General features: G+C 33.1%; 1 protein-coding gene across 5 annotated transcripts in view; it reads right to left on the bottom strand.

Moving 5' to 3' along the window:
* Window positions 1-12,969, bottom strand: part of PPP4R4 (protein phosphatase 4 regulatory subunit 4) — a 57,549-nt gene that overhangs the window by 14,144 nt on the left and 30,436 nt on the right. For all 5 annotated transcript variants that reach the window (XM_058025787.1, XM_058025788.1, XM_058025789.1 and 2 more), the window contains 8 exons: window positions 12,500-12,606; window positions 10,134-10,241; window positions 8,559-8,680; window positions 6,895-7,017; window positions 4,593-4,762; window positions 3,436-3,555; window positions 1,906-1,983; window positions 1,014-1,097 (listed from right to left, as the gene is read on the bottom strand). In XM_058025787.1, the coding sequence (XP_057881770.1) occupies window positions 1,014-1,097; window positions 1,906-1,983; window positions 3,436-3,555; window positions 4,593-4,762; window positions 6,895-7,017; window positions 8,559-8,680; window positions 10,134-10,241; window positions 12,500-12,606 (912 nt within the window). The remainder of the gene's footprint in view (window positions 1-1,013; window positions 1,098-1,905; window positions 1,984-3,435; window positions 3,556-4,592; window positions 4,763-6,894; window positions 7,018-8,558; window positions 8,681-10,133; window positions 10,242-12,499; window positions 12,607-12,969) is intronic.

Genomic DNA, 12,969 nt, shown 5'->3' with positions numbered 1-12,969 from the left:
GGGAAGACTAATACAAAAGGTATTTTAGTACCTAGCTAAATACACTTTCATCTCTAATCCCTTCTCCTGACAAAGGAAAACTAAACACCGTTCTCTTTGGAACACCCTTTTACAGATATTAAAACCATTACGCCAACTCTCCTCAGCATTCTCTTTCTCAAACCAAATGAATCCCAATTCTCTTTTATCCTCTTAATCTTTGCAGTTATTGTTCTCAATCCCCTAATTAGTTCTAGTAGGAATTAATTTTAGTAGGAATTGTACACCTTTTCTCAGTAGAAGGCAAAGAATTTTTAGTAGCCAAGCTAAATTCCCTCTAATATTAAGAAAAATTAAACAAACTGCCACACCTGACACTGCATTTGCTGTATGTTATATATATTTACAGCTGTAAAAAAATGACAAATTCAAATTTTTAAATTACACTGTCGACTTCTTCACGTACAAGAGAATTAATTTCTTCAGTTCTTATACTACTGCAATATCTCAATTTATCATACATTCAGGAAGTATTCTCAAAACCAGCATCCTTTCTGTTCCATCTTAGAGGTGAGGAGTCAGGGAATAAACCATCATCCAGAGACACATACAATTAAATTAGAAAAGATGGGAGCTGAGTACAAATCTCTTAATTCAGTGTCTTCAGGAAATAGATTTCACTCTAGCAGAAGCCTGAAAATGGCACCCATGAGCAATTGATACATCAATATGAAAAAATTTAAAATAGGTATTAGCTATTGATCCCTTAACACAAAACCAAGTTCTGTTTTCACTTAACTGTGGTTAATTAGAAAAAGAACATGTATAAACTGTTCATTTTCATATTAACTCTAATCTTTCCAAATTTTTTAATGTTAAAGCTTATAATGTCAACAATAAAAAAAGAAATGGAAACTTTGTATCTCTTCAAAGCAGAAACTAATCATGAAAGCCTCTTCCTACAAAATTTGTCTGAAATTTCTTACTACCCTCATTTAGAAAGAAAATTTGAAAAACCCCATGAGAATACCCACCTTGCTTTCTGATCCATTGTTTTCTCCTCTATTAGTCATTAGTTCAAGGATTTCAGGAAGGTGACCTACTAGGGCATCTAACACCTATTTAAAGAAAGGCTGCATGAAAGAGGTCTGTAAATTAACTCTATTTTTAACTCTCACCAACATATCCCTGCTGACGCCTTTCAAGTTACTGCTCTCTCATATTGAAAGGAAAATGGAGATTAGTTGCATTGATTAGTTGCATTGATGACTGATATTTTAATGCAGTAAGTAATATAAGCATTACAGGTCTCAGTTTTTATTTATGTGATGAGACAAGTTTTCTAACTGGAGTAGTCTAACTTGCTACCAGAGAAACCAGTATCAGAGGAAATGGTGGGGTTTTTTTCTTGAACATGTCTCTTTTTTACATCCTAAAAAGTCTCACTGTGCTAACTGCAATATAATTGATTCATGATCTATGCAAGTTACCATGGGCCAAAACTCTTTCTGAAAATCTTGATCTTCTAACCATACACAACTTCTTTATCTCCTCCTCAAATGGACAATAAAAATGAAACAAAGCAAAAGACCTTGAATGCTCTCAACTATTATTTTAATATAGTACCAAACCCAAAGCTTTTTAGAGTTTGTAAGATAATAAATAATACAGCAATTGAAACTATTTAGAATTAGTATTTTTAAAAGCTAATAAAATTAGTGTAGGTTTACTAAATTCAAACACCTTCCTATTTTCCTTCTTTTTATTCACAGAGGGCTGGTGTCTTTATGCAGAGTCTGTGCAATAGAAGTAAAAAGCTGTTAATCATTTCAAATTGTTACTCTACTATGGTAGTGAAGAGTTATTAAACATGAAGATTATCTGCCTCAATGTAGCAAGCAAAAAGTTCCAATAAAAGTGCATTACCTCCAGTGACTCATCCTGTAATAGCGTAACCAGTTCTTTATGTATTGTATACACATCAGAATTTAAAAGCTTAGCAACCTAGAAAATGACAGTAAGATAGCAAGGTGAAACATTCTTTAGTTCTATGGCTCAACACTGCTTTCTTACTTTACAGCAAGCATGAAGAGACACAGAAAAAAGTGTTTAATATCAGCTTCCTAAAGTTGTGTACTTTCCCACTGATCACATTAAAAATATGCTTAGATAACATGAGACAAGAAACAGGTCTATTATCTAACTATGAAACCTGCTTTTGAAATTAACTCTATTTCACATTTAACAAGAAATTTTTAGGCTGCACTGCAAGGCTAGAAATTTCCTTGAGAAATATTCAAATGCTGTAAATTAGGAGAGTTAAGAGTCAGCCTGCTGTATAATTTACAGAACATGAAACGCAAAATTTTTATATCCTGTGCTGGATTTTAAATTTCCCCAACCTTCCACCTGAAGTTTCCACTCCTTACTCCTTTTGGTTTTTGAAAGTGACTCATGTGATTCATAAGTCTCATGTAAATTTTTAAAAAACACCAGCAGTCCATCTCCATGCTATTAAAAAGCTTTTATAGCAAGGATAACACAAACTTGAGGAATGAGATTTTTTTTGCCCCAAGAAATATTTAGATGATTTTTTTTTAATGCTCCTTTAAGCCAAGTGAAAATAAGAGCTTACTTCCAATCAAGATGAAGCTTTAAGAAAATGGCTACAACGACTTATATTTTTTGGAAAGTAATGCAGCTAGCAGGGAATGCCATAAATTACTCATTTTTGCCTGTCAGGTGGTTGCCTAGTTAAACTGTTAAAATTAAATCAAAAAGAACAAAATGTTCATTTAGAACAAGGTATAATTTTACAGATCTTTTCTAAATGAGCTAAAATACTTTCCTTATATTCAGGCAGTACCTTAATAGTGCTATGCAGCTAAAACAAAATATTATGTAGAATTCATGCTAATTTTACAATTTCAACAATTATGCTGGACTATCATTCATTAGAACAAGACATCAACACGTAATGAGAACTGAAAATCCATACATCTTTCTTACAATGGTGAAAATAAAGCCATTTTCCCCTTTATTGTTCATTTAAGGTTTTCAGCAAACTGCTTAATTTACCAATTTCCCCAGCAAAAAAATAGGATCTAAGCTAAGCTCCAAGACTGAAACACAAGAGTGTTATGAAACACATTTTAATTTCTGGAATTCACTCTATATAGTTAATAATACCTATGCATTTGTACATTTTTTTCATTGCTCCTTACAATCTGACCTAGCAGCAATCTCTTGTAGACAAATGTCACACAACTTAAATAAAATAATGTTTGTGTATATGGGCTATTAAAGAGGTTAGAAGGAACCAAATACCCTTGAAAAACTAAATAATTTCAATACATTTTCTCATCTCTTTTTATTTTGGTTGAATGTAAGCTTAAAGACAATAACAAAATAAAATAAAACCATGTGAGCAGTAACAAAGAACCATTGTAGACTTACTTCAAAGAAACTAATGGCCATGGTATATCTGACAGGAACTTCAGGGTCATGACAAAGGCAGAAGAATATAGAATAAAGCTCTAAATGGAAGTTCTTTGGATCCACAAAAACAATCATGGCCTGTGGAAGGATAAAGTCCTTTTTAAACTATGCAGTTAAGCATGAAACCAGCAGAGACTTTCAGATGAACTTGAGAGGCAGCATGTTGTTATTTTACAGAGGAAGTGTGGAGGTTTTGTTGGCCTTTTTAAAACATCAGACAAAATCCAGAGTTGAGAACTAAACTGAATTTACTTTTCTTCCAGACATGCTGAAGGCTGTTTTTTGAAGATAAAGACTAAAACCATGAGATATAAAACTTCAGATTTATAAATACTGCTAATGTTTCTGTACTCTAGCAAAAACTGCAAATGGATACATCAAAAACAAAGAACATTTTAGCATGCAGCAAAGCAAGAATCTGAATTTCAATATGATTGTGTTTGTACATACCTTGGTTTCGCTGAAATAAACCCACAGATGTCTACCTACATTTTTGCCTTTGTGTTTGCCTTCAAAAGGCAGAAGAAAAAATAGCTGTCTACTGGCTCTTGGTGCAAACATGTTTTCACTGAATACAAATACAGAATGTCAAAATAAAAAGCAGATTTACAGAAATATGACTGGTGTATTTAAAGACCTCACATACAATTGAAAAGACTTTCTGTACTCAGGCAGGAACATGACTAAAACATCAACCTGAGCATTCAGTTTCAATCTCCAACTCCCTAGAATGATGTGACACACAATGAATGTGGAAGTGCAGATCCAAGTGGGTTGAAACTGGGGACTCTGTTTCACAGACCTTTTCCCAAATCCTTTGTGCTAAGCATTTGGAAAAAATGTGCAGGAAAGAATAAGACCAGTAAACTCTTAGAACACCATTTCCTCAGTCCAAATTTGCCAATAATTTTCTGAGGCTCTGCGAATAGTAGTATTTCCTGCTGCCTCTTTTGCATAAGCTTACTAACTGAAAGTTTACAGGAAAGAGCTAAAATCTAGCTAATAATGAAGAATTTGGGAATAACTCCTCTATCACTTGTATCTCTTGTAGTCCTATTTAGTGTACTATATGTTCAACACAAATTACTATTAAACCTTAAATTAATATTACTTACTGGGAAATTGTAAGCACAGTTCTTCCTCACAGAAATATACTTCTTTTCCTGTTCCAGAGTTTGCAGATGTAGTTGATTATCATTATGCCCATTTTCCTGCTGTAAACCCAGTGTGGAAAGCTTCTTATAAAATTCCAAAAACCGCAAGTGCTGTTCAGGAGTAAAAATGCCTCAAAAAAAGAAAAAAAAAACAAACAAAACAACAAACTTTCCTCATTACAAATCCTATTAATAATGTACCCAAACAAATCTCACTTTAAAATCTATCAAATATCTTGATTTTATCCCTCCTCTTCCTCCCACCCCCCCTTGAATCTAGTAGAGTATAATCACTACGCACAAGTACTCAGAACAAACTGGAATGTAATTAGCAAGAAGAATTTAAAAACTACAAGTACATTAGTAATAACAGAAATAACCAAAAAAAGCTTCAATTTTCTATTCCAGAGGACAAGGATGAGCTATCATTGATTGGTATCAAGAACGCTGAAATTCTTAAGAATTTTTCTTTTCAAATTCCACTAATACCATAAGGCTGAGTACAATTAATAACTCTGACAAAAATTCAAGCTTTAAGTAGAGAAACAACAGGTCAGTGGATCTTAAACAAGAGGTTTTCAAAATGTGCAGTCAGATGTTCTTCATTCCAGTACTCAAAGTACTAGTTGTTGAAATCTTAAATAACAGAATAGAAAAGGGCTGAAGTGGTACTTATATTTAATAGCTGGAGAGAGAATGGACAAGCCATATAATTATGTAAATCAGGTTACTTTCACATGTTTGAAAGAATTGAAACAAATAAAAAAAAAAGAAATCTACTGCTAAATACCAACATACACACACACATATATCCCCCCAAAAAAATAGCAATAGCCAACATGGCAAAAGGGAAACTTGTCAAACTGATTCAACTTCCTTCTAGTATGGGATAACATGACCTGTGAAACAAAAGAGGCAATAATGATCATGTCTTTCACAACAAGGGAACAGGAATGATAGATTAAAAACTATAAAAGTGCTCCAAAACTGCTTGGAAAAACAACTTAGAGAAAACTACCCATATACTAGTGACAAGATAGGCAATGGTATAAAGTAAGTTCTATCCTAGTTGTGGTACTATTTGGTATTTTCATTCTGGATGCTAGACAAGAGATTTTGCTTATTCAGCATTCTGAAAGCATCAACCAAGGACAGAGACTGCTTATTCTTCAGAAAGACAGAATTTAAAATGATCTTCAGTAACTGGACATATGGTCCTAAAACTTTATACTATTATTCCATTAGAATAGCAGTAAGGTACCACGCTTAGCCTTTTCTGCATCACCTGCACAAGGCCAGGAAAGAGAAAGACTAGCTGCTAGATTTTTTTTAAAAGGCAATTTCTCATACTGAAAAATGTGACTGTGTATTTGGCAAGATGTGTGAAGCAATCCTTTCACTTCATTCAGCTGCTCTAAGGCGTAACACTTTGAGAAAAATATGAACTTGTCAGATGGAGTTCAGAGGTGAAGAAAGATCATGAGTTAGTCATTCAACCTAGAGAAAAGAAGTCTGGAAAAACATGATAAACACAGGATGGACTGTCCTAGCTCTCTGTCTCTGAAAATAACATTTTGACACTGTGGAACAGCCATTTCAAGTAATCTGCAGTGAAGCAATGGTCACTTTGATCATGTCTAACGTAATCATTAAGGTTCATTTTAAAGAGCTGTAGGAAAGATCAAAGGTTTTAAGAGTCTAGGGGGAAATTATAATGTAAAGCCATGATTCTGTGCTCTTCCTCCACAGGTAATACATGGTGGGCAGAATGATCAAGGAAAGTTGTGCTGTGCTCAAGTGAAAATTCAAGCACAAATTTTGGGTATAAAAGTAATGGACACAGATTTGGCCTCAGCTGCAGCTGGGAAATTCACATGGCATGTCCTTTCTCCCCTGAAATTCTTTAAGGGGCACACTCTGCACTGTGCCTTAAAAAGGAGATCAAGCACGGAAAAGAACAAAGTTAACATCATAATGTTTTCAGAGGTTTTTAGTTTCAAAAATTCTATCATCCAAATGACAAGCTCCAGAATACCCCAAAAAATCAATCAAACCAATAAAGATGAAACACCATGTTTCCATCTTTGACCATGTCTAAACAAAACAAAAACAATAATAAACAATATGCACCTAAGAGGTCACCCTAAGAGGAAATTTCCAAAATCTAACTAACTACCATTTCATTTTCCCCTCCATTCCAAGGGATTCAAATTCTCCAATCTTCCCTCATGTTTAAGATTTTTAATAAGAAATTAAATCATACCATATAATCCATTACAGAGTTTCCCTAAATGGAAAGATAAGGAAACTAGGATAGATTCATCTGTTTTGAAGGATTTTTCACAGAACGATTTCACTAATGGGAGAACAGTTTGACTCCGATCATCTGAAAAACAAAAGAAATTTGTAGAGATAGCCATTTGTCAACATTTTAAAAAGAGCACAGACACTGAACTACTGTAATAAATGGATAAAAATTTCTTTTAACATTCTCAAGATTACTTCTGGCAGGCACTCCCTGAAGGTGCAAAACCAGAGGTAGACAGAATGATCCTAAATTTAGTACCTCTCCTGTTATGTTCATTTTTTGTTTGTTGTTAGTGAAAAGGCATCCCCAGTAAAGGATGAGGCAGAGAATAAATAAACAGTGACTACCTTCTCCATTCACCAAGAATATAGAGAGAGAAAGAATACTGCAGTACTCCTACAACAAGATTTCCTACAATAGTAGGAATACAGGGAGATCAAGACTGAACATGACTGTGACAGTAAATAGAAAAATCAGGATATTCTGTATGTTAATTTTTTTAAACCTACTCAGAAGTGTTTCAAAATCTTTTGGTATACAATAAATTCACAGAGAAACAAAATAATTAAGGACACAGGAAATAAATTAAATAATTTAGAAATTAAAGCCAAATCCAAACACTCTGTGTCTTTATAAAATAAATGAGCAAATAAATGTTTGAAGAAATTTATGTCTTTGGACTTATTTTAAATAAAATCATTGTATTAAAATGTTTGAGATTAAAGGGATAATGATTTTTTAATGGTAGATCAACTGCAAAATTCAGCAAATAATTGTGGCTGAACAATAGATTGTCCTGAAGAAATATTTTGATATTGTGGGAGAGACACTCTAGGATGTAATATTGGGTCATCTGCCTTCAGAAGTGTTCATTTTCTAGTTCGGCCATGAAAGCAAAGCCCACGCAAACCCAACTTCTAGAACCATTCCTTAAAAACCTGTAAATAACCCTGATTGCTTTCTCTAAGCTTCTTACAGTATCTCAAAGCAGTAGTTACAGCAGGGGGTGGGGGAGGAGGAGTGAAGAGGGAGAGGTGCAAAGAGAAGCACAAACTTGATAGCACCAATACAGAGGCTCAAGAACTAGAAAATTAACCTACTATCATACTTACTGATATAAACACTCACTGCTAAAAAATCCATTTACAGTATTCTCTCCAAAGCTATCCTATATTTTTCTTTTCTTTATCCACACCTCTATATGGCTTAAATACATATATTGTAGTAATTCATCACCAAGTTGCTGTACAGTACATTTTTGTTGAGCTAACACCTTGTATTTGGTGTACTGATAGCACTAGATTAATTAATTAAATACTAGCAACAAAATATTCCCATAATTTATGCAGTAATTTTACTCATTCTATTTAGGTGTATTATATTAGAAACTTGGAATATGATAATTGATTTCATGGACAACTAGCTCACCTCCCTTAAAACTTTCTGCATATAAAGCATTGCAAGACATGAAATATAAGGAAATACAAAGGACAAAGCAATGAACAAAATAAAATCAGAAATGTCTGAATAATGCAATTGGAACAAAAAGCATTTAAATACAATTATAAGATGCACTAGAGCACTAAGAATTGGGCTAGGAAACTAAATTAGGTTCTTACCTGCATCAAACATATCAAGCAGGTTCACCAAGGTCTCAAAAGCTGCCAGGCGTACACTGCTGCCCTCATCTCTTGCCAGCTCCACCAACTCAGGAAGCACCACAGTTTTTGTTAGTTCTGTCCTGCAACATGAAGCAAGCAGTCAAAAGGAAACTTACAACGAAACAATACTGCCACTGCAAAACAGAATTCTGCCTTGAAATACTCATTTAGATATTTTTTGGGTAGTCAAGAAGAAAAAACAGACCAAGTTCTAAGGAAATTAATGTTAAATATAAAACCTCCAGTCAATCTCAGGACTTTTCTTCTTTTTCAACCAAGGTAACATGCAAACTTTAAATGCAGAACTTCATCATTAAAAAACATTCAAATTAGCTCAAAATAAATTAGAGAAAATGTAGACCAAAAAAAAAAAAATCAAAGGACTCCAGCCATTTCACTGTATCACTAAGAAAATTCTTATGATCAAATGTGCTCATTATGATGGTCTAAAGTCAAAATGTAATAAATATTAGCCATGTTGGATTGAAGTGTCTGGAAATTTTACAAATCTAAGATGAGCCTCCTGCTCAGAAAAAATGCCATTTCCCAACTAGTCTAAACACTGACTTTTGGCCTTAGTTTAATGTAGTAAAAAAAGGGTTCTGCTTGTCCTTTTTTGCCTTGGTACATACTGACCTACTAAAATACTGGTGATAGTTAACTCCAGGATGCTGAAATAATAATGCTCAAAATATCCCTTCCAATCAGACTAAAACAGTAACAGCTGCCCCTTTTGTAAGTCAATATAAACAATAATCCTTTCAAATGTTTATAATCAGCATCAGTGATTTGCATCTTACAGAGTTCATTATACCTACGAGGAAACCAAGAGGTGTTAACAGTGTTCTTCCAAGAAAATGATTAAATATTCAAATAAAATTATGAGAAAATAACAGATCATTTAAGTGGCAATAACACTAACTAGTAAAAATAAGTATTTGGACTGCTGTCACATTATACCTTCAATATTTACCTGAAAATTTGCTCATGTCTGTTTAGTTATTTTTTTATTTACCTACGACCTATTTATCCTCAACATGATACACTGGAATAGCTTCCATACTGAAAGCCCTCAATGTCCAATCTCATGAGATTAAATCATCCAAAGCACTGAGAAGGAATGAAGCAAAAAGAGATAGAACAGTCAATGTGAATACATTAATGCTAAAAATAAAAGCTGGTGAGGAAAGAATCAAAGGAAAAATACACAGGAAAGATCAGTAATTGATAACAAAGTATTTAGCCCTATGAAACCCACTGTTCTAAGGTGGTGTAAATTACCAGTAAAGCTGTCATTTGCCACTGCATAATACCTATTATTTTTTTTAAACTTTCAACTCCCATAATAAATGAAATTTAGAATAAGTGAAATTAAGTTCATTTTAAAGACACTAAACAGAATTTAGAACACATCTGCACATTCCAAATTCATAACTGAGTATGCATGAATTCAGCAATTTTAAAAGGAGTTTTTAGGCTGACATTTTAGAGAAATATTTTGCATTTTAGATCAGTCAGGCAAATTGCACTCACCCTATTCCTCGAGCTACATGTTCCAGCTGCCGACACATGCAAGCTCTAACTTCATATTCCACATCCTGGCACAGTGATTTTACCAATGGAAGCACCTCTCTTTTAACACTAAAATGTGAACATTTTCTATTAGTATATAGAAAAAGAATATATAAAATCTATTGAGTAATACTGAACTTTACTCACATATTATCTGTTTAACCCATGTATTACTAATTTATCACACACAGTAAAGGATTTTTCTGATAATCAGCCATTAGAAAAGAATATTGTACATTGGATGCAAATATGTATTATAAAGAAAGAGGAAAAAGAATATTTACTGTCATTATATTTTGCTCATATTCATCTATTATTTCTTATAAAAGAAATAATTTCTCTACAAAAATAGTAGGTAGGCTACTTTAGTAGGATGCTGTCCTCATTTAATAACTTCTAATCTTCAGTACAATTTCTGAACAACCACTGAAACAATAAAAAGATTATATAAATGGAAATGCAAATTCCAATTAAATGTCTGTAATACCTCATCTTTGATTTGCAGGTATCACTCAAGACATAATTAGGAAGAAAGGAGAAATAGAATTTAAGATTAAAAGCTTGAATATTTCATAGCCTTCAGGCAAGTAGACCAAGTATCAATCTAAATCAATGGCAGATACAAAATAAAAATTTTGATTCTTATTCCAGTAAAAACATATTACAACTAGGCAGAATCAGCCATTGTGTTTCCTTTCACTGTTCAAGGTTCTGTCATAATTATTCATAAAATATCCCTATAAAAATCCTTATGTTATTGCAAAACTCAAAATAAATAATATGTAGACACTGACAAGCAAATTTTCAAGCCAGCTTGCACAGCCTCTATTCATTTCAGTGGAAATTAATTTACTTCTTACAGAAAAAATTTAGCCTCAAGTTTCAAAAATTGTACAGTCTTGGAAGTTTGGAATTTTAGAATACACTAAATTAGGGACTACATAAAAAGAAAAAGTACTTTTTAACTTGGAACACTGGAGGGAAGAAAAACTAATGTTCCATGACAAGGACAGGATATTAAAACAAACTAGGAATAACATCAAATACGAAGGTTTTAATTATAGCATAAATTTTATGAAGAAAAACTGTGCCATTCTGCAGAAGAAAGTGAAGATATGCTTATACATTGCCTACTCCTGAGGATGGGTATGTCTTCTGGGCCTGTACCAAGAGCCCTTCTGAAAGGGGAATGAGACCTGAATATTACTCAGTCTGCCACATTCTAAACCTGAGGACCCAGCTCTGAACTGCACTCAAGAGCTCTCTACCAGAAGAACAAGATATCCCAGAAAATTCTGAGTTATCTTCCTAAAATGTAGTGGCTGTGCAGAAAAAGTGCTAAGACCTGTTTACTGAAATGTGGGGATTCCTGCTTCTGAAGAGCAAGGAACACCACAGAAGATGTGATTGTTATGGCTACCAATTAACACTACTATATTTCACAGAAGATTCCAAGTAATCCATAAAGTCTCATATTTCTATGAGACTTTAACATCAAATAAATAAATGCAACTGCTATTCTGACAGAGTCCTAAAGATTTGGAACATAAAGATTTGGGAACATTCTCAAAAAATACTACTCTACCATTTTCATTAAATTTTGCATGTTCAACAAGTGTATATATATATATATATATATATATACGAACAGCAAATGAAGATTTAGATAGTTTCCTTTTGGGTGTTTCTAGTTTTATTGAAGAAAAAAACCCATCATAATCTAAAGAAATTTATTCCTAAATGTCTTGGTAAGCTGACCAAGGAATGTAGCACACCAACTGCTTTGGGCAGATGAGTTTTGGGCAGATTTGCTTCCATCACTGCACTCTATTTCATCCAGGCTCACAGACACTGAATCTAAGGGCTGGAAAATATCAGGGAATAGCAGTAGTTCCTCATATATCTACATTGTAGTTAGGGATAGAAAAAAAACAGATCTACATGCTAAATTTGGTTACATAATAAAAAGTTAGGAATGGAATTCCTCTTCCTATGACAAGAAACTCAAAAGAGATGAAGTTGTGTTTTGTGCCTGTAAGTTTGCAGAGAAATCCACTGTGTGACTTATTTTCTAGTAAGAAAAACAATATGGAAGAATGGCCTGAAAATGGTATCCATTCAAATCTGTGAAAGAACATACAAACTCAAGTTATAAAATGATGAACATCAGCAAGTCTAAACATGCTAGTTAAATAATGAAAAGGACCTGTGAAAAAAAGTATTTCATTTTTGCAATGAAGTCTACTTTTCTTGTAGTAATTTGTGTCCACTAACAGAGAAATACTGGTTTACACTTTGGAATGAAAATATATCGACAATCTACTTACATATGAGCTTCAAATTTGTTAGCTACTTTTCCCATGATTTTACAACTAACTAAGCGGGACTGAAGTGTTTGAGAAAGTTGTGCTTTGGAAACAAGTGGATTCAGAATCTACACGGAAAAAAAAGAAGAAATATGAGTGAAAAAATTGTGAGCATCAAATAAATTATTCCTCTTCTTAAAAAAAAAAATCTATAAAAACATATCCCAAATGTCAGTAACCTTTCCACTGAATTAATCAGTACTAACAATAATGGCACCTATGCATATCAATAGCCAATTTCGTTTTAATTACATCTTTTAAATTACATTGCAATTAGATTTTGAAGGTGACTAGAATGATTTCTCTGTGTTTGTTCCAACTTTATTTTTTACCCTTTATAAGTTGAATTTTTAAACAGATCTGAATTTTACTCTTATTTTAATGAGGATTTTTATACTACACAAAAATTGTTTATTTAAATCTCCATATGG

The sequence above is a fragment of the Melospiza georgiana genome, chromosome 6 (assembly GCF_028018845.1).
Source record: "Melospiza georgiana isolate bMelGeo1 chromosome 6, bMelGeo1.pri, whole genome shotgun sequence".
NCBI classification, from domain to species: domain Eukaryota; kingdom Metazoa; phylum Chordata; class Aves; order Passeriformes; family Passerellidae; genus Melospiza; species Melospiza georgiana.
Note: the sequence above shows the minus strand (reverse complement) of the source record. Positions and strands in the feature narration are given on the sequence as shown.